Source organism: Phasianus colchicus, chromosome 1 (genome assembly GCF_987193195.1).
Source record: "Phasianus colchicus chromosome 1, bPhaCol1.hap1.1, whole genome shotgun sequence".
Classification (NCBI taxonomy): Eukaryota; Metazoa; Chordata; class Aves; order Galliformes; family Phasianidae; genus Phasianus; species Phasianus colchicus.
The window spans coordinates 17894758-17917391 of NC_143436.1; the positions used below are offsets into that span (position 1 = coordinate 17894758).

General features: G+C 39.2%; 1 protein-coding gene across 12 annotated transcripts in view; it reads left to right on the forward strand.

Annotated features, from left to right (window-relative positions):
* The window catches only part of TAFA5 (TAFA chemokine like family member 5), a 448086-nt gene that overhangs the window by 87658 nt on the left and 337794 nt on the right, over positions 1-22634 (forward strand). For 10 of the 12 annotated variants that reach the window (XR_016464567.1, XR_016464570.1, XR_016464573.1 and 7 more), the window contains exon 2: positions 6385-6471. The exons of 1 other annotated variant lie outside the window; for it this stretch is intronic. Coding sequence is in view for 6 of the 11 variants with exons in the window: in XM_090136522.1 (XP_089992648.1) it covers positions 6385-6471 (87 nt within the window). In the remaining 5 variants the exon portion in view is untranslated. Of the gene's footprint in view, positions 1-6384; positions 6472-14880; positions 15230-22634 lie in introns of those variants that run through there. One more of the 12 variants, XM_090136530.1, reaches the window with a different exon arrangement.

Below are 22634 nucleotides of genomic sequence, written 5' to 3' on the forward strand. Positions count from 1 at the left end.
AGAGGAGGACACGGGGATTGGTATAAGGACAGGGAGATCACTCACCTACTACAGTCATGGGCAGACTCAACATAGGGATATTAGTATAATTTATTGGCTATCACTAACAGACTAGAGCAGTGAGAAACTGGTGTTTGTTTACTTTCAGATGACTGAATGTTTTCTCCCAATTAGCTGTCTATCTCTGGGAGAAATAACCTATTCCAACCAGATAACATGGCCTGAACTCATATCACAAAGGGTGTTACAGGCTTGAAGTCTCGGTTTCGTCCTTAAGAACATTTCCTCCAGTCTTGTTTCACTGCTTAAAGACCACTTCCCACCTGCATCTGGGAACTACTTAGTACTATTAGTCCTTTAGTTGGAGGTGTTTTCCAGCTAACTCTAACCTCTGTTTCAACAATATCGAAAGAAATGAAAGGAAATAAAGAAATGGTGATACTGGTAATCATTTTGTTGTCTGTCATCTGTCCTTTTTTTTTTTTTTTTTTCCTTTTATGAAACAGAACCACCACCTATATCCTGAATCAAACTATGTTTTTTACTGGTGCAAACAAAAGCAGGTAGCTTACAGGAGCAGGCAACCAACTTCACTGTAGTATTGGAAGAATCAGAGAAAACTAAAAGCTACTCATGCAACCTAACTGGGCACCTAAGCTCTTCAATAACAAGAGTCTCTTTTTCTAACTAATTATTTTATCTAATTATTTTATTTTACTTTGGCAATTAAATTTAGCCAGTTACCTAGTTGTTGCAATTTTGTCTGAAATTCTGAAGTGAAGGTATGATACTGCTTTCTGTTCTCGAGATCAGCAGCTGTGTACTAAGGCAGAGGAGAGCCTAGAAACCCAACTACAACTCCCTTTATTGGGGGCAGCACTGGACTAATGCTGCCAAAGGGGAACACTGTTTTCAACTTGATATTTAAATGAATTCAGCACTGTCTGATAAAGTTCATTGTGGCCAGACTATGATGTTTTGATCTCTTGGGAAAGTAAACACCAATAAGAAATCTCAGTGAGAGAATGAGGGAGAAGAAAGAAGGAATAATAGATTCCAAATGGATTCATTGAGAATAGTTGATCTGAATGGCTGTTTCTACTATTTGTACTGCAATGATATGTATATATATATATGCAGGAATATATATATAATATTATATATATATATAATTATATATCATATATATAATATATTATATATTATATATATGATATATAATAATATATAATATGTATATAATATGTATATATTATATAAATATATATATAGTTATATATATATATATATAAAAGAATGGGATGAATCTTGAGACACAGTGTAGTCTATTGTCTTAAGAGAATGAGGATTACTCCTAATGGATATTTATTTAACTGAAAAAAAATCACGTTAAGATGTGGCTTCTCTGTCAGTGATAATCTGTGCCATCATTTAACTGTCCTGATAGCTAGACTGTTTTCAATTAGCATCCGATGTAAATCCCCTCTGCTATGTTGGTAGCTCTAATTAAAACCAGATCTAATTTGTCTACATCTTTCTTAAGACATGAAGCCACAAACTGAAAAAATGTGCTATTGTTGGAACTGCAGGAGCGAAGTTTAACAGATGCTGCTTGCCTTGTCTTTTTTTTTTTTTTTTTCTCTGTGTGTGTGCGTGTGTGTGAATGAATCCCAAAGTTACGCTTAATTTTGTTTCAACATGTTTTTTTTTGATCATTATTCACTTTATGATCTACTACCCCTTCATATCTTTTTCCATTATTTTTATAGTTGTCCAATACTTTTATTAAAAAAATATATATATATTTAGCATTTGAGGAAAAATGTGATGCCTGTATCTTTCCCCTTCCAAAAGGTAAGACAATGTGCTGTGTTCCTGATTCGGTAGAATCATGTTATCAGTTGATCAGATCTCCGAGTTCATTATACTGTTAACCTCCCTAAATTACTAAAAAATTATCCTATAATGTGGAGAACAACCTTGATTCTGAGTGCATATCTTTGCATGATTCTAATATTTAATTTATAAGCCGAATTCTGTTCTCTGTTTTTCTGGGGTAAATACACTTACTGCAGTTGTCCCTCCTGATTTGACCTCATTAAAATTGAAAGTACTGTATACCTCTTATTACACAAATAGCAGAAATATTTTGTCTAAAAGAAACCATGTTGGGAATATAGTTAGCTTGTTTTTGTTTGTTTGTTTGTTTGTTTTTGTTGTTGTCCCTTTTTTACTTTTTTTCCTTCTGTATAATGAAATGCTTTACATGATCTGAAGGAAAATATTTTTTGTATTAAAATCCTATTCTGGATATGGTGCATCCTGTCTTGGATATCGTGATCAGGGAATACATTTCTATTGCTCTTCTATATTAGAACCAGTTATGGCCTATATAACTGTCATTGTTTCAGTAACCTGTAAATTTGTTGCCATAATGAAGCTTCTTAATAAACAAAGTTATTCTTATTTATTAAGTCAGCAACCGAATCTGCAGCTGAACAGAGAGGCTTATTGTGTAAAGATCTGAGGTTATATGTAACATATTTTGAAATGCTGTATATGGATGGCAGAATATAGTCATGGTTACGGCCGTGAGCAGGAAATCACAGTTTTGAGTCTTGGCTGTGCCACAGACTTTCTGTGTGACTTTGGACAAGCTACTCTTTGTGCATTAGCTAATAATACTATCTCTATCTCCCAGGGGTGTTGTGAGAATACATTCATTAATGTTTGTAAGGCGCTTGGATACTATAGTGATGGGGCCACATAAGCACTTAGAGAAACAATCCATTTTTGCAACAATGTGCATCTCCCTGACTAAGGACTTTTTTGCTGGAAGTTTTTCATCGATGCTTGTTATGAATAAATCTACTTTATAATGATACAGTGAGGTTAAACTGCCTTTTGGAGTGCAGTCTCACTTAAGTATTCAGAACAGGTGGGAACAGTCATAAGTTTGAAAGCTGTTCCCAAGGAAAGAGAATAGAATTTTTATACTCAGGAATTTGAATAGAAAAGATACCTCTCCTGATTCATCTAGTTCAAAACATGGAGGATTATTTACATCTGTATCTGTCTCACAAATAGTTTATTCTATTTTAAGCACTTCTCATTACATTGTCTAAACTACCTCCTCAGGCAAGTCATTCCATCGCCTAATTGCCTTTAAAGTTAAACAGTTTGCTCAAATGTCTACCCTATTTTTTTTTTCCTTGTGGAAATAAGCTGCTCTTTCAGTCTGTCCTTTCTTTCTGAAATAACCTTCACTGATTCGTGTTCAGTTCAGACACACAACACGGTTACAGCAGGTTAACAAGGTATTGCTTTAGAGCTGATGGGAGGTAAATTGGTGAGCCACTGTAATTTGATTTGATAATTTGCCTGGCTGAGTGCTGTACAGTATTAAAATCTGAATGTGGGGCTGAGAGCATTAGCACCAAGGAGAAGAACAAGAATATTAAGTATTCCCAAGGCCTTCATAGAGAACTTGTTGATAATAAGTTTCCAATCTAGGAAAATTGTTGCTGCAAAGACTTCACAAAGGGCTGTTTTGTGTTTTTGTTTGTAGAAACTAGAGGCAGAAGATAAATTACGGAAGTAAGTGATCTGGATGAAAGTGAGCAGTCCTTCTCAGAAGTGGAAAGGGTTTTAGAGGTTTGAAACTTGGGAAATAAAATATCTGTTCTGCATCAGTGTAAAACTTTTTAATTTGGGACCTTGAAATAAACCACATTTCCCGAAAAGAGAGAAGCATCAAATACAAACTGTAAAAAGTTTATGAAAATGCATGGCTGCTGGAAGACAGAAACTCTGAAAATGCCCCAGTGATGGGAAAAGATATTGTGTCCTTGCTTTCTGTAGAAAATCTAGAGAATCCACATGATCTTCAAAAATATCCAATTATGGGAAATCAGAGCTTGCAGTCAATTACAAGGTGTAAACATATAGTTTAAACCAGCCTAATTGCTTCTTGGGCTTATAGGATTGCTTGTTATTAATGTACAAATTTCAGTGAAGTCCATCCCTGCACTACTGTTTGAATATGTACTGAATAGATTGTTCTTTAATAAAGTTCCCGTGTAAGTGATAGTGGAAATGGTTCTGAAAGTGATGGCTTCTCAAGAGGAATACTGCTTTTAAGCTATGGTTAGACTTTATTAGCTGTACATAAGACAGGACTGTATCATTTATTATTATTACTTTTTTTTTTTTTTTTTTTTTTTTTAATTCCTGTCTGTGACTGGGAAGTGAATGGGTTTGATATCATCCTCTTTTACATGTATAAGTAAAATATATGACTATGGGCAGAAGTACAAATGAAAGAAAGAAGCAAGGTAGAATATTCCATCAAAGAACTACTACAGAAGGAGCTACAGGTAACAATATGTAATTTTAACTGAATTCACAATCATCAGTCTGTTCCCAACTTCATGTACTGTATCCTGTTTTCTCAGCTTAGCTAAAGTCTCAGTACAGCCATCTCTCCTTTCAGTCTTTCAGTAGATGCAGGACCTATGTTTGAAGATTCATAATCAGAATTCAATATTTTTTTAGTAAAACTTGTTGCAGGATTGAAGTAAAATCAAAAAGAAGCATCATTAACAATATTTAATAATGAAATATTATTTGAAGTTAGTTGCTTTTCATGAATCTCTTTTTAAGTTGCTTATAATTCTGTTCATTACGCATTATGTCAGTCCTTTGTTACCAAAAATTTCCCCAATGACTGTATTTTCATAGTAGATTACTGCAGTAACACTAAAATTTCTACCAAAACATCTGGAAAAAAAAAAAAAAAAAAAAAAAAAAAAAAAAAAAAAAGTAACTCAAAAGACCCAAAAGACCACTATTGTTTTAAAAATGGGTAATCTTTTACATTTTAGTCAAACTAATGTTCTTTGATACATGGTATGCATCACACACACATGAAAATAATTGGGATAACAATTAATATACTGAAAGACATTGCACAAATGAAAAGATGCCTGTTTGCATAACTCCATTCTGATCACCAGCCATTAAAAAATAGGACCACCACAAACAATGAAAATTTAAGTTTCTGTTAAAATTTTCTCATCCTTCATTGTGTCTCTCAAAAGGAACATACATATCTTCAGTAGTATATCTGAACAAGTAAAGCAAAAACAGTTAAACCTACTCAGACTACTACAGTTGCATTACTAGAATTTAATGATTGCCTTACCCTGTGTCACCAACTTCTTGAGGCACATTTTCGATATGTGGAGCAGTAGAGTGTATAATCTAGAAAGGATAAGAACTTTTCCTTATGGCACAGTAGATTGTCATGATTTCTCACAGTAGGAAGTCACTGGCTCATATGCTGATTCCGTCCACTTTGGTAAGACAACTTTATTGATAAACAGCTTCATACCTATGGCATGTCATTAGGATTGATGCCAACTGCACATATTTTCAACAGATTAACTTCTTCCTTCCTCATCTCTTTGCAGACCTTAAACCATAAGGTGGTACTCTGTATACAGTTAGAAACTGTGTTGCTCATGCTACCTTCTTCTCGTTTCTTTTCTGTATTCTTCTAAAGTGATTATGAAGGAAGGATGTTTATTTAAAAAAACTAATGATAGCTAGTGGAGGAAAAAAATGTGTATAGGCAAACAGAAGAAGAGAATACACTATGTTGTTGGCATTAGCATTTAAAATAAATGTAAAATGCCCTATGACAATTATTCTAGTTTGTCTTTTTCTAGTCCCTCTTTTTGACAACTAATTATCATTTTGTTGAGTTCTTTGATTTGTCCTGCTTTCATGGAATACTGTTTTTTTGTTTTGTTTTGTTTTGTTTTGTTTTGTTTTGTTTTGTTTTGTTTTTAATGGCATAGTTTCTTCATAAAAACTAAAACAACAACAAAAAAAGAGCCAACAAAGCAAACTGTTTCTGGATCCAACATTTGATGGCATTAGAGTTTAAGATTTTATTTCATATGGCTGAATTTTACTATGAAGGCTGTAAGTAGATGTGTGCTACATACTATGCTATATTTCCTTTATAGAGAAGATATGACTCAAAGAAAGTGGGGGTGGGGAAGAAAAAGACTATTTTACCTAGTTTCAGTTGTATCAGATGCAGCTGGATCTGTACATGGTTGACTTGTATCTGAAATGATGCAAAAATACCTTCTAAAATCCGTGGAGGTCAGTTCTAATACTACTGTTCTCAGCATCTGGAGGTAGCCATTATATAAATTCGGGTAATTTTAAGGGGAAACTTCAAAGTCTTCAGATCTATGATCATCAGGTGTGTGGGCTGCTAGACCCCTAATGTTGTAGTTTATTCTGTGTTCATTTATTTTTTTCATTTTCAGAAGTGATTTCAATTGAATCATTTATGGTTCTTCCATTCAGATTATAACAGCTATTTTGGAGCGGATAACCCTCAATGGCTGTATATGAGACATTGTCCGGGGTGCTTCCAAGATGCTTTTGAGCTGGGTAAGGAAATCGCTGAGTGTTGACACGTTCTGAAAGCACTGTGGCATGGACTGAGATCATATAGTTTATAAAATGTGTTACTAACCTATTATTTTTTTGCATTAATGACAGAATAGACTATAAACCTTTCCTCTGAAGTATAAAACTGAACCAAATAAACACTTAATCATTTGCCAAAAAAAAAAAATAATAATAAAATAAAAATAAAAAATGAAATACTGTATCAAGTCTGTATATAGTAGTTCATACATAAAAACTTTGTCATCATTAACCACTTCTAATGTAGCCATTCAATGTATAATATCATACTGATCTAATGTTATAATGTTAGCATTATATTAGTATACTGGTGAGGTAAACTGTAATCAAATTTTTGCTGTGACTTTAAGGTCAAAGATAACTCTTTCTGTGGGCATGGCTTAACTAGTATATCAGTTTAAGACTTCAATTAATTCCAGCTCTAATTTGTGATCGCTCCTGCACTGCTCGTTACCTTATACATTCTTTCAGTTGTGAGCAATTAGCTATGATGAATCCTCTGCCCTTTCAGATACAGATATGGACAACTAAAAACATGTGGGCTACTGAACTTGTGCCCAGTAAGGTGTATGGGCATGGGGTGTTCGTGTGCACCTTCTGCTGCTATAGTGCTCTTTGTAGTATTTCATCCATATGAAATCTGACGGAATCAGCTACAGTATCTGCAAGGTTTTTACTGAAGTTAGTGTGCTGCTGGTAGCTGAAATTGCAACATAACAAAGTTAATATTGCCCAGTATGTTAAAGGTACTGCTTTAATAGCTTTACTTTTTTGCTGTTAAATGCCAAAATCTTAGATGCCCCCTTTCATGTTGTAATTAAAGCTTTCTACTTCAAAACAAAACAAAACAAAACAACAACAACAAAAAAAGAGAATATAATCCTTTAGAGACATGCTTTTCACCAAAAAAGAAAAATAAAAAAAAGTGAAAATCTCCTATACATTGTCTACTTCATTAACTGTAGTAAGCTTTGAGATGCCTGTTGTGTCTGGCAAATAGAACAAACAAACAAACAAACAAGCAGGCAAACAAATAGTAAGTAAGTAGGTTGCACATGCAAGAGAAGGTTATATAAATCTATATTTGCTACCATTATCCACCCCAGGTGTATATCGATGGGCCTCCAGTGTGTTAATTTCTCATAGCAGAGTCTGGTAATAAAACTCATATTGGCTTGCAGTAATCCATTTTCATCCTACTGAACAAAATTTGTCTTATGCTATTTGGTGTTATCTGGCTATATCTAATAGTCTAATAGTAGCTAGACACTTGCTAATTTTTTTTTTTTTTTGTATTATTGAAAACTAGGAGACTATATTATACACGAATGGCTTACAAAAGTATTGGTTTATATTTCAGAATGACAAACAAGTTTGTGTTCTAATTTCTCCTTTACTTAATCAAGTTTTCAAAATGAAGTCCTGAACACAGATCCAGAAGAAACTTAATGTATAACATTCTGAGCCTCCTTTAATGTCACAGTTGGATGCAGGTTTAAAACTCTTGAAAACAGAGTTTTCAGGCTTAAAATAAGAGTGCCATAGTGGTAAACCTATTTTAACTTACACATAACTGTTTCTAATTGTTTCTTTTGTGCATGTAACAATTTTCTGGGTTTTTTTTTGTTTGAAGTTTTGAATATTTTTAAAGCATCTACACATTAATCTGAAAAGTATTTGTCCCTTCTCCACTGGCTTATTAGTAACTAGCGACTGCCCCTTCTCTCAGTAATATCAGCCAAGAAGCTCAAACATTACAGAGGCACACACTGTCTCTTCCTTGTAGGTTCAGAGCATTATCTAACTCTGGAAGCGCCTTCTTTCTAGATATGTTCTATTTTTGCTGCACCTCCCATTCTTACCTATCAGCAATTAAAAGTGTCCATTGTTTTGCGGTTTTCTTCATAAAGTTTGAGCTATAAGACAGAGCTTATTAGTCAGGCTGCCAATGAGTATGAGTTTACAATTTGTACAGTATTGCTCCAGTTGATTTCGGATTTTTTTTCCTCATCTCCACTTAGGTGAGGGAAAGCAACAAACCACTCAAAACTTTCTAACTTTTGAACTTTCCTGTACAAGACTGTTATACTGCATTGCTGGCTGATCTGTGAAGGTTTGCTATGTCTTGATTCATATGATTTGAGTCACTGCTTATTCTGCATGGCTTACTTTATGGATCTCATTTTCAATGAAGAACTTACTGATTAAATGTCACAACATTTCAATTGTGTGTATTTAGGCTAGATCTTCAGGAAGTGATGCTGGAAACTATGGATCTTAACTAAATTCCATTAATTTCATTTGTTTAGACATCACGGTTATAATACAAATCCTTTTCAAGGAGAAAAAAGGAATAAAAAAAATATATTCTGATAAGAGAAGTGAGAAAAATGCAAATTATTTTAAAATACAAAAAGTGAAAATATGAGGATAAGCCTGTTTGAGATTTTTTGTAACTCTGCAGTCCATGGAACGTTTAAGACTATGCTGTGTTCATCAGTCTTAACTGCGAGCTTCAGGTGTTATATACTATTTTAAGATGATAATCTTACAACTGGGGGCAGGTGGAAAGGCTCTTGAGACCTTGTAGACTTTCTCTTTGAGTTTAGTAGTTCTCCTCCTGTATCAGAGTTGCTGCCTATTATATTTGTAGATAAATGAAAGTGTCTTGAAAGCATTTTGAGTATATGAAGGCCATAAACAAACCAGGAAAAAAAAAAAAAAAAGAGAGTGGAAAGGAAGGGCAGGCAGGCAACATGATTATACAGTTGTCTCCATTCTGACATGTGTGGTTTTGATGATGTAATACATCAGGGAGAGGTTGTACCAGATACAAAAGGGAGAGGTGGGTTCCCCTCCCTCTATCAAAGATATGAAAATACCCACTGGGAGACATAGTATACATGTGTCAGATAAATGAAATCACACCTGTTGGAGGACTGCTTGGAAGATCTTGACTCTCTCTTCAGACACTGATTTATTTCTTCCTAAAGAAGTTGAGGGAAACCTTGCATGGAAATGATTCCATGCTAGAGAAGGCAAAAATGAGTTTCAGCATCGTAGGTTCCTCACGGAGGACATGCTGTCCTATTTCCTTTCTCAGTGGCTTCTACTTTGTGACAGCTTGTGTCCTCTCCCCTATGCATAGTGGCATTAGTTCGTGTGGAACTATGTGCTGGTTGCAAGTACCACCAGTGCAGGAATTGAATTCTGTTAACGCTCTAAATGTTGCAGTCCCAGATGTGTTGGTTTTGTTTCTACGTCAGAAATTCCCCAGGTCATAATGCTGTCACTGTTCTCACTAGGAAGCCTTAACTGCAGAGCTAGTTCGAAAAGAGTTGGATTAGCTGGCAGAGTGTTGTCTGGAAAATCTTTCAGCTGTGCAATGTTATCTCATCCTCTGATATTCCCCAACCCCACCCCTGAGGATTCCTAGCCTGCTGCATTTGGTGAGATACATATGTTTTCCCCAGCTCCAAGAACTGTGAAGGGTTCCTCTGGGATATCTGAGTATAGATATCTAAGTATGTCTTCAGTTGCTAGGTTATTTTTAGTCAATGAGTGGTTACCAAGTCATCTATAATTGTGCTGTTAAATGTGTCAGAGCAGCTACTGCAAAGTGAAGTGCTCCCTGTAACAGGTTGAGTGTGTAAAGTAAAATGAGAGTACAAGATCAGCAATACATAAGTGAGCTGTTTAAAACTTCGAGTGATATAAGGGTCTCTGATATAAGGGTGTCCCCTATGTATTGCTTGGTGAACAAATATGGGGAGGATGGTCCACGAGTATGACACAAAAGGAAGAATATGACGATATATACTTTGACCCTGCTATCCAGTTTCTGTAGCTGGCATACTGTGTCATTTCTGATTTGTGATGCTTGGAAATTTAGCAGTGATCACTGGACTGCAGTTGTCTCACAGATCCTTTCACTTCTTAGCCAGCTCCTGTACTGCCGTGGCAGCAATGGCTAAAAGCTGTTACCAATTGGTGGCTGCTTATGGAAGAGTGTGCAGGAAGTTCCCAATGTGCAGGAAGTTCCCAATGGACAACTGTCCATATGACATGGACTGCTGGCGCAGTTCTTTCCCTATGAATAAAATCATACCTGAATAGAAGCTCAGTAATAGTGGAAAGAAGGCAGGAACAGCAAAATAAGGCAAGTGGAAAGCCAAAGAAGATCCAAAGACTTTCTTAAAAATATGCATCAGAAGTATTAAGCAGAAAGAACACACAACAGCAAAGAAATTGCTCCTTGGTTACTCCAAACCATCCTGACTGCATTATCCCTGTCATGGATCTGCAGGCAGGAGAAAGAACGGGAAAATGGGTTTGGTCTGCCAAAAAATTGTTAGAGCCATATTAACACATCATTTATTTAGGTGAGTGAAGGAAAAAATGAAGTGAAAACTTCAGGCATTCATGGAAGGAGATGGTCAGATGAATACACTGTGAATACACAGTGATAGCTACGTCACATCACAATCCAGCCATTAACAGAGATGAATTTCTATTTTGGTGGTGCTTGTCTTCAACAGCAGAAGATCAGTGATGGTATTTTGAAGAGTGCTGATGTGGTGGCCCAGTAGCAAGGAAATGTGAACCAGCTGTTGGTATGCAGAAAGCAATGGGGAAAAAGTATTTGGAGGCAGCAAAAAATAATTGGTAGAAATATACCCATCTGTATTCATTACTTGTACTCAATATATCATTTATTTTGGTTAGATTCAAAGTGGGAAAAGATTTATAATGCCACTTCAGGCATACGTGAAAGATGAACTGGGTGAATTTCAACAAAATAAAATGTTAAACTTAGCATCAAGAGAAGCATTCCAGCTGAGAGAACTGCTGGGCTGGAATAATCGCCTCAAGTGACTGGTGACAGACTATTGCCTGAGTAACTCAGAAGTAACAAAAATGAAATCCAGTGGGCACTGGCAAAGGTTTGGACTAGATAACCTAATAATAGATACTGTCTGCTCTTCTCTCTCCCCTTTTTTTTTTTTTTTTTTTTTTTTTGGTGATTCAATGCCAGTAGTAGATTCCAAATTCATTAGTGAAAATGGGCTAACGTCATCTCATGCTACTGTATTTAGATCTGCATTGGTCATGCGTAATTTTGGGGCTTATCGCATGAACAGGAATAAAATCATTATGCAAAAATACATACAACTGAAAATACCAGGCGCTTATTTACAGTGGTGTGGAACACAATATAAACATGGTTGTGTTCCAGGAACTTCAGCATCTTTTTTAATTTAAAATATCTCATTATGGAAGAATGGATCTTTTAAAGGTTGTTTTTTTTTTTTTTTTTTTTTTTTTTCTTCCCCATGGAATTAAATGCAGAGCAGAGAAGATATTTTTAAACCTCTAGAATTGAGCAAAGGCTGCTGTCTTTGCTACAGAGTTCCAGTTTTAGTAATTCTGTTGAACTAGACAGAAGTTTCAGTAAAAGGAACAAATGAGCTGCATTTCCAAAATCGAACATACACTTGGAAAAGATGCACTTACTTGTTGTGCTGCTTCCCCATAAGAACCAGGAAGAGCTCATATTTTAAGTGCAGTTCCCTTTGCCATGTGTGATTATCTGGAAAATGCATTCCTTACTGCTTTTCCCAGTTGCAACACTCTTCCAACACCATGACCATTCTTCACCTGTGCTAAGGGGCTTTCAGGTGCTCAGCATCCCTCTTTAACATTAAAACACAAGTGGAAGATTCCCTGTGGAGTGGTTTCCAGACAGAAGCTATTGCTGGGACAAGAGCTTTTTGCTTCTGCATAACTGGAGATGCCTGGGGTCAAAGCTTTGGCAAAAACCTGGAAACAAACAGTGAGTTGGTGCTATAAATCTCCTGGCCCAAGCAGCTTGCAAATTGTTGGACAGGTGTTACTGCAATAGTTGGGGTTCAAACCTTAATAGGCTGAAAGATCACGGGGTGTTTCAGTAAGAGGAATTTATTCTTAAAAGTCTTCCAGAGAAGTCCACACTGATAATTTGAGATATCTTTAATATCTTATAAATCTTTACGTAGATAACAAGTCAAGAATTTGAAGGCGGCTATTTTTGAATAGGGATCATCCTATTTGCAAGGTCCAAGTCTGTCAAGAAAATGTAAAAAGCACAGCACACCATATTTAGTACAGCAAGCATCGTTGCCAGGTACCACTGTCCTCCCAAATGGGAAGTCTTCTGGAATCCCTTGTTGCTATGAGACTAAATATCTCCGTACTGTGTGAGCGCTGAACCAGATTTTGCTCCCACTTACACTGCTGTGCGTGTGGAGGGACTCCCCTGTGGTGGGGAGGCACAGTGCTCCATTCTGATGTCGTTCTTCTGAAAGGGTCTGCTCCAAAGGCTGCTAGAGCCCAGGAGTCTTTGCCTAATGCAGGAGCTCCACAAAGTAAGACCAGCATAAAATCAAAGAACATGGGGGCTGCACTGTTATGATGAACCTCAAAGGAGCAAGGGATTTCAGTCCACTAGCAGTGTCTCTTTGTATGCTTTTTGGAAGACAGTACATAAAATTTGCCATAGTATCTCCCTACCAACTTTGCATGTTCATACTGAAAGGTACGTGTTGCTGATCCAGGACTGCATAAACTCTTGAGACACCATTAAAATCTACATATCTGGAGACTTAAAAAAAAAACAAAACATTTTTTCAAGGTGGTTGGTAGGGTTGTGGAATTTTCTTATGACTGTTTAAGTGTAAATATATGAATTTTCTTTAGCTACTCAACCACTTTCCTTTTCATCCAGAAGACAAATAAGCAAACAAACAAAACCCAACTTGAACTGAGCCCAAGCATGGCTGATTTCTCATCAAAGGGTACATTTGAGAATTAAAGATTTACAGTAGAGTAAATCTTTAAAATCTCTACTGTAGCTCTGACATTGCTTTAACATTGCATTGCTGTAATCTTCGAATACAGTGAATACAATAAGTGAGTTTATAGGGATTTGTGTGAAGTTTAAAATTCCAGAGATAGTTGCTTTTAATGTTTCTCCGTGCTATCAGCAAAAAACCAAAACTGCACATCATCAACAACAAGGAAAATGTTTGCCCAACAGAAACACTGATACTGTATTAACCCGTCCTTCCAAGCCTCTTGAGCACCTGCTGGTTCTTAAAAACTAAGAAAATATGCCAGTAATGAGTATTACCAAAAAAATCAGCATAAATGCAAACATTTCACAAAAGAGCTATGAAAGCAGAGCTTCGCAAGCATTCTCTTACTTGGTTTGGATCTCCAAACTACGGATGCGCTGCTGCCTATCCCGGATAACCCGGGGTAACGCGGCGGCCACCACCGCTCCGCTCCCGCCGGTATCGCCGCGCAGTCCCTCCGCAGCCGGCCGGGGATCGCGGTACCTTCCCGCCGTCCGCGGAGCAGCGCGCCGGGGCGCTCCCGCAGCGCCCGCGCCTCCACCCGCCCTCCCCGCGGCTCTCGCTCCCTCCCTCGCCCCAACGAGCGTTCCCGGCGCGGAGCTCGGTGCCGGCAGCCCTTGACGGGCACTCCCGGCCGTCGGGGCGGCCCTCCCAGCTCCGCGCCGCAGCGCTCCCGCGGCCTGCCCGCCCCCCGGCTGCACGGGGAGCCGCTTCTGTACCGCAGCTCGGCCCTTCCCCTGGAGCGGGCGGCAGCAAAACCACAGCCTTGGCTTTTTTTTTTTTTTTTTTTTTTTTTTGAGGAAGGGGTGATTTATGGCATTCCTTCATTTGCGCTTCTCGAGGCGATGGCTGCGACGGAAGCATCAACCTGTAGACTGAGCTCGCTCCCGCCGTAGCCCGGCGTTCGGAGGGCGCTCTGCGGCGCCGGGACGGGGACGGACGAGGGAAGAAGCGGAGCGGCCGCGGAACCCCCGAGGCGGGAGGAAGGCGCGGAGCCGAGCGGAGGGCGGCCGTCCCCGCGCTGCCGGGGATGGCGGGCTGAGCCGAGTCCCCCCGCGCCACGGAGGGATCTCCGAGCCGGGGGAGGAGGAGGCGGGGGGTGCAACAAATTGCCGCCAGCCGGGAGAAGTTGCAGTAAAGAGAAATCCCTCCCTCCCTCCGCTCCCTCCCCTCCCCGCTCGCTCTCGCTCTCTCTCTCTCCCTCCCTCCTCCCCGAACCGTGGCAGCGAGCGGCGGAGCGGCGGCCCGACGAGCGAGCGAAGGAGTGAGGCGGCGAGCGGCTCCCGCAGCCCGGCGATGCTGCAGCGGCTCCCGCGGAGCCTCCCCGGGGTGGGCCCGGCCCCCGCTCGCCCCGCGCCGCCCGGCGGCGGCGCGCCCTGAGCGGGCGGCGGCGGCGGCGGCCCCGCGGCGCAGCGGGCGCTGTTGCGCAACCTGCCCGGCGCTGCCGGCCTCCCTGCCCCCGCCGCCGGCTCGGCGCGGCTCCCGCGGACACGGAGCGCTGATTCATGGGGCCCCGCGCCGGCCGCCTCGGCGAGGAGAGCGCGGCACTGCCGCTGCCCCCGCGCGGGGTGTGAAGCCCCGGCCCCTCCTCCGCAGCCCCGGGCTCGCCCGCCCTGCTCGGGAGTGTGGTCCCTGCCGGGAGCCGCCGCGCCTGGCGCACAGAGGGAAGCGTTGATGCATCGCTGTGGAAATTCATTGTGTGACTTTCTGGGTATTTACTGAGTTTCAGACCGAGATGCAGCTCTTGAAAGCTTTATGGGCACTAGCAGGAGCAGCGATCTGCTGTTTTCTTATATTTGTCATCCACTCACAGTTTCTTAAAGAAGGTAATTATATCTGCATGTCTACATACCCTGTTCTTTAATACTACGGTCTGTACGAGGTGCCTTAATTATTTTTTACTGTTTCCAGTATGTTCTATTTACAGCAGTGCTTCCACGCCGGTTTTTTTTTTTTTTTTTTTTTTTTTTTCCTTGCCGCTTAAAGCCTTCTCGTGTTTGTTTCGTTAGCAGATAGCGAGCTTTGGACTTACGTTCTTGGTAAATGCATAGATGTATAAAATCGGTGTGATGTTTGCATTCTGCGTTTTAGTGGACGTCTCATGGCTCTGTGGGGTACGTCCGGTGCATAGGAAATATTTGTTGCTATCAGATGACCACCGAACAGCAGTTATCATGGGAGTATTAATAAACCAAAAACCCCTTAACAAGTAAACGTCTTATTTTTATACCGAATCAATAGGCATCCTTTCCCTCTTCCTTGTTCAGTAAGTTTTCAATAGATGGCACTAAAGTTCTATGGAAAGGGCAGGGCAGAGCAAATCCTGGGCATGCAGCGTCCTCCTCCTCGCTGCCCCAACAGGAGCAGAGGCCTTTGCATGCTTTCAAGGCTCCGTTTTTTCCACCTTGCGGTCAGAAAACTGTGATTGCAATTTGTCGGAGAGAACAGCTCAGATGGGGCGGCGGGTTTTATATTACATTTCTTTTCTCTTTATTTCCTGAGTGAGTTGGGTGGGAAAAGAAAGCGTTTGATTAAGTGGATAGAGGAATTTTCTCAGGGAGCAACACTTCTGTGTTTCTAGTTTTGTTTCCTTATCTTTCCTTCACCGGGAAATTACTTTTTTTTTTTTTTTTTTATTCCGTGTTGTAATAATGATTCCTTTCCTTATCTATAAAGGAAACTGCTCTGAGATACGAGCGTGAATCCTGAGAGATGTATTTATATTGGGTGGTGTATGAGAAGGACCAGTGCCGTTCCTTAAGAAGCACAACACAAAAACGTGGGTGTTTTGACAGACCCACGTATTCCTTTTTGTCACAGTAATGCAGCCGAGGTGGTGGCTGCTGGAGGAGGCAGCCAGGCTGGCTGTGGAGCTCTGCAAAGTGAGGAGAAAAACTTTTCTGTGCCTGGGACAAAGTTTCTTTCTGGGCTGGGCACAGCGCCTGCCCTGCGCCCATGGAAGGGCCTCTGCTGGCGGTACCGCAGCGCAGGGCGTCGCAGCGCCGGGCTGTGCCTTTGTGCTGATCTTTGCTGGGACGGATAAACAGGGATTTGCCCGGTTTCCTTGGTCTAAAAAGCGGTATCCAGATATCGACGGTGCCAGAGATTTCTCCTTTAAGAAAGGAGCCCATGCTTTAGTTGCACTGGGTGCAGTGCCTCCTGTATATTCACTTATTGAGCATGCCTTTAAAATGCTCCGACTGGTCTGTTTGTGTATCTCTGTCTAACCAGATGACTCATTTTGAGGAGATAAAGCAGAAAGAAATATAGCCCGGCATCTCAGGCTTTTTTTTTTTTTTTTGTGTGTGTGTGTGTGTGTGTGTGTGTGTCAGCATTTGCATGATGCTGCTTCTTTCTTTCTCCTTTCTTTTCTTTTTTTTTTTAAATGTCTTTTGCTCCTTGATTTTTAGACCTGTGTTACATGAATAATCCACAGTGGAAGAAGCATTTTACTATCACTTAAAGTAATTCTTCTTGCACTGTGGGATGGAAAGCTGCTACTAAGTTAATAAGTGAAGGCAGAAGCCATGGCCATGCACCGAGCACTTCAACACGTTTTCCTCTGCTTCTCCTTCAGCTTTTATAGCCACTCTTCACTCTCTGAGCACAGGGAGAAAGCTGAAGTCGTGGAGCTTGTTGGGTAACTAACTTACACCAGTCTGTTTACACTTGTGAAGAAAATGTTTCTTTTTTATTCTTTAACACTGTGACCCGTGTACTTACGGTAAATACAGACTGTGTGTGTGGGGGCCGCTTGTCGGCCCTTCCTGACCGCTGCTCATCTGCACAACAGCGTTCCTTCCCATCCCTGGGTACAATTACTTCAGCAGTGCATGTTGTCACCCCCGTGGTTTCAGTCCTGACATGGAGTAGTGCATGGAATTGGCTGAAACTCGAGGTGATATGACTGAATTCTTCTCTTTGAGGAACTTTCAGAATATCTAATAAAAATGATAGTTTTAGACACTATGGATTCAAATGCAGGCATGTAGGAGGAGGAGGAATAGATAATAGAAGACTTAAGGTGCATGCTGTAAACAATTAGCAAAAGCAGCATGGAATTTTCTACTTTTTTGTTTTGAAGCCTGCACTAAGAAAGCAAGGGAAAGCAGAGTGAGGGAATGAACAGCAAAGCATTTAACCTTAAGTCTACCACGCTGGTTTACTGAACAGATATGTATCAAGAAGAACACGTGAGATGGCAGTTACTTCCAGAAGATGTGGAATTATTCTCTGATATTGGAGTTAGCCCTTTGCATTCAGATTTTATTAAAAAGTTGGGAATGGTGTGTCTCATTACACATAATGGTGCTAGGCTGTTGATTTCCTGGCAAAAAGATTAATTTCCCATCGGAGCCTAATGAACTACATGGGCTCATTGTTTGCAACTCCGCTGTGCGGTTGAATCCCGAAGTTAAATACTTGGACATTTTCATGTGATTGTTTCTTGTGCACAAGGATAATTTCCTGTGGTCCCAAGCAGCAAACAAGTAAGCCACCCGTTTGCCGAGCTCGATCAGATGAGCTGATAGCATGCATCTCCTGAGACAGTTTGACAGCACAAGTTTATACAGCATACATTCCTTTTGTTTGCAAGACAATTGATGTAAGAAGAATGACATGAAGAATTAATTAAAGGTCTGACTTAATTTATTAATGTGCACTCTCTCCATTTTTGATTTTTTTGTATTATTTACAGCTTAGTATTTTTCCAGAGGCCAGCCTTAATGGAAAACTGACATCACCTTCACATCTTACATCTCCAAATGATTGCTATTTCCTTTTTTTTTTTTTTTTTTTCTATATTAATTTTTCCTTTAATCACTTTGAATTAGTGATGCTATCTGTTAAACTCTTGCCACCTATTAACACAAGAAATTTTGACAATTTCAGCTGTGCTGCGTGGCTACAGAGTGTAACTTTGATGACATCCAACTAAAACTTACTACCAGAAGCAAATCCTCCTGTTTTCATAGACACATTATTGTGTGTTGCTGTGGTCTACTGAGAGTTTTCACGCTGTTATCGTTTCTTTTTAGTTCCTATGCTGAACTTACATTCTTTTATAAGTAGAACGATCTTAATTCTTAAATATTTTAAGCAAATTTCTGAGTTAAGGCTATTTAGTAGCAGCCTTATATTGCTGCAGTTTAAACTGCACAAGAGACAATGAGTGCTTGTTCTGAGATGAGTGGGAAAGAGCTGTTTAAAGGTTTATTTTCATGAATATGTTTTTTTCAGGAAGTGAAGAATGGGTGACACAGGGTGCCATTTTTTCCACACTTAGGCTTTTGTGTGGAAATACAGGTCATCCTGTGGCTAATCCGTTCCCCTCTGTCCAATCTGTCCTTCAGTGTTTCTATAAGATGAATAGAGCTGTGAACCCAGAAAAGGGCATTGTGATTCGTAATTGCAGTCCCAAGCCGGTCTGATCTTCCTGCAAAGCAGTTTAACGCATCCCAGTCAACCCCAGTCACTGTGAAGAGGTCTGGAGAACTGAAATATCTGCAACTTTTTTTTTTTGCGTATCCAACTGACAATTAAAATAAGGAGTTACTTTCACTACCCGAGTCTGGTTTTAAATTATTTATAATCTGTAACTCTCTTTCAAAGAGAGCCGGGAAGAAAACTGAGTTGGTGCTATGCACACTAATTGTGGGCCCTCCTCTGCCCCCAGACACTTACCCTTTTCACCTAGTAGAGCATTTAACCATTCAGGCACAGCAGTGATGGGGAAAGGTAAAGGATACACTTTCTAAGTATGTCTTCGAGTACCGTGGAAAACAGTGCTGCAAGGGGGTAAACTTTGAAAAGGCACGAATATACTGCATCCAGGGTGCATTACAGCCTAATATATACTTTGAGTCTTTTTTTTTTTTCTTCTGTGGTTGTTAATTAAGAGCCTAGAACACCTCATCTATCAAGGGCAAATTAATATTTTGAATCATTTATGAGATTTGAGCATGTGAGAGGGACTAAACAGAAACATGGGTTCAGTCCCAAGACTCAAAATAGAAAGAAGTGGAGCATTAAGGTCTCAAAACTGCATCCTTAATCTGCTGGGTAGAATCTCTGGAGCAAGCCATGTAAAATAGGCAGTAGTTGAGTAGAGGCAGGAGAATTCTGATATTTCTGTTGTAAACTGATGATTATAGTTATAAACCAGAATTTTAGTATCACCTGTGCAAATTTAGCATATGTTCGTATATGTGAATAGTGTACCTGTTCAGCACATCTTTCGTAGTTATCTTTTTTTCTGCCCTAGGCAGAAGTTTGCAGTTGTTGGTTACACTCAGACTGACACTTTTCTGTCAGGAACATTTAGAGGAATTATTGTCATAACAGCAAAAATGCTTCAGTGCTTACTTCCAAAAAGCACATTTCTTACTCATAATAACTTGGTTAAGGTTTATGCTTAATGTTAATATCTTTAATCTGACACTCTTTACAGATTATAATATACTAACTTGCTGTAAAACTATCGGGATATTTTATACATTTTTTATGTGTTCTTAGGATGTACATTTTGCAACTGAAAATATCCAGGCCATATTATTTCATTTAGGTAGCCCCAAACGACTCTGCTACCCCTCTGCTAACATTCAAAAACCTCTGTTAATGAGATTATTTCTTAAGAGCTTTCTGTTACTGTAACCTCACAGCTTTGTTTAGTTGCTAGGACTAATGTGGACTGCTGTATAAAACATTTGAGGAGAGGACTTGTCTTCTGAAACTTTCTGAGAATCCTGCAGTATCCACTGAAAGAATTTGAATGTGCTTTTTAGGAGAGCTAATATTCCCCTTAAGATTTGTTTTTCTTTCATATTGAAAACATTCCAAAAAATGACTTGAGACAATTAAACTGAGAAAGGGAATTGCCCTTAAGAATGTGGGAAAAAAGTTTGCATTTATCTTAGAGTTTTTTATTTTTTATTTTTTCCATTTGCCCTTTTATGCTCAACCTGTGTCTCAAAACAGTAAGGGACCTTGCATACCAGATGTGCTGTGTATGTTACCTATATACAGTAGATCTGAGTTGAGCACAGTTTGTCGCAGATGTAAATGTTTCTGCTGTTCAGTTGCTTTTAGCAAACCATAGTATAGTTATTTTCTCCTGTTTGTGCTATTTTACTGGTCTGTGAAGAGGCAGATAGGAGTGAGATTCTCAGAGCAGCATGACAGATTGGAGAGGGGTGCAGGATGCTGAAGTGGAGGGTTTGCCTTCTCATTCAAGGAAACAGATTTGACTGTTAAAAAACCATGAACTTGAGTACGTGCTGCACAAGGAGAGAATATGTATGTGAAAGGTTTTGGTTTTTCCATTATTTATTTATTTGCTCATTTTCTTACTTAAGATAGAGAAGTCATGCAGACAGAATTCTCAAAAGTTTCCTTTTCAGGGAGATCGGAGAGGTGTTTCTGTCTGGTGTCTGGCTGTGCCAGGAGATACAGAGAGGAGGAGTCTGGTAGTTTTTCTGTGCATAGAAGGCAGCTTCAAAATAGTCTTTGGTTTTGAGTGATGAAAATTACAGATGCATTTGTCTTCCAGTGCACCATAGATGGTATAAAACCCCTACTTTTCCTGACTGAGTAATCTGGCAAAAGGAATTAGTAACAGATTTTCAGTAGTCTTTTTGTCTGCCCGTTTTCGTGCCCCAAGAGCACAAGTGAGGAAATGCTGACCTTTCTCAGTATTTACTAGCACTACCTATTAAGAAAGGCAGCACTGTAGACTGATGTGATTCACATCATAAATTGTGTACTTGTTAGATCTGTTGATTACTCTCTATTTCTCTTATTTCTAAGTGGACACACATATTTGATCTTTACTGTATCAGAAATGAAGCTGGAATAAAAACAAGGCATATACAATGAAATTTCTTTAACTGAACTTAAGCAGGAGCATTGAAAAAAAAAAACAACAAAAAACCCATGTATTTAGAGATCAAGAGTTCAATATAGTATTGATTAAAAAAAAAAAAGTAAATATCTTTAACATAAGTTCACTAATACAAATATAAGTAAAAGTTCTCATTTATATTAAAATATACATATTTTTAAATATAATCATATGAAGAAAATGAGCAGCACAAGCTTTTGTCCCAGTGGTAACAACAGTGTTTGGTTTTTGGTAGCATGTAGATGTCCCACTTGGAATTCGTGGCTCACCTGTGACTGGTCAGCTCCAGTGTTTGTTCATACAAGTCCAGGTCAGGTATCTGTTACATCCAGTGTCAGAATTTTAGTGGATATTTATTTTGCTCAGAAATTATATCCTATTGCTACTTTAAACCTTTAGTGAGAAAGGATTCTATTTAATAGCCAAATCCGATTATTTGCCTAAACGTGCTTATTATGTGTGCTCTAGAAAACCAACACAGTGTAATGAAACTGCCTATTCACTATGTTTTACCTTTGGCACTGCATCCGTTCATGAGAAATGCTAGTCAGAACAATAGATCTTCCTACTAATTGTCATTAGTCTTGTGAAAAGCAATGAGTAACATGTTTGAAATATATCCAAACAACAAATTAACATATAAATAATCAGAAAAATAATGTAATGGATCAATACCTATTGAAATATATTCTGAAAGCAGATGCTATGCTAATGTGTGTTTTTATGTGAGCGATTTATTATTTTTGACCGTGAGGAGGACTGTAGAAGTCTGTTAATGTGAAAAATTGGTTTTACAATAAACCAGTATATTTTGGATCTCAGTTTCTTTCTACCATGCTACAAGGCCATATTGTATTCCGAAGAGTAGATGCTTAACCGCAATCATACATGAAGAGAGATGTAGGCCAAATTAGGTGGATACACAGGAGAACAAGGGGAAGAAATGCAACGATAGAAGATCTGACCTAGAAAGGAATAATGAAGAGATCGGGGTTATTATGTTTAGACAAGAGACTGCTGTGTTGGTAGGAGTTTTCAATGGATAAAATTCTGCCTCAGGAGTAACAAACTGTTCTTTCTGAAAAGCGAGAAGATGGTGAGAAGCAGTAGGCACAAGCTGAATTGAGGGAGATTTAAGCTAGGTATCAGGAAAAAGAGTAGCAAAGGAAATTTGTGCTGAACATCAGGGAAGAATTACAGATGGCAAGGACAGTTAAGGACTGCAATAGATTTCCTTGGGAAGCTGTGAAACAGAAGAGTCTTACTTTCAGGTCAAAAGGTCATGTGTTAGGAATAGCATCATCAAGCTGAAATGGACAGGTGGACTAGGT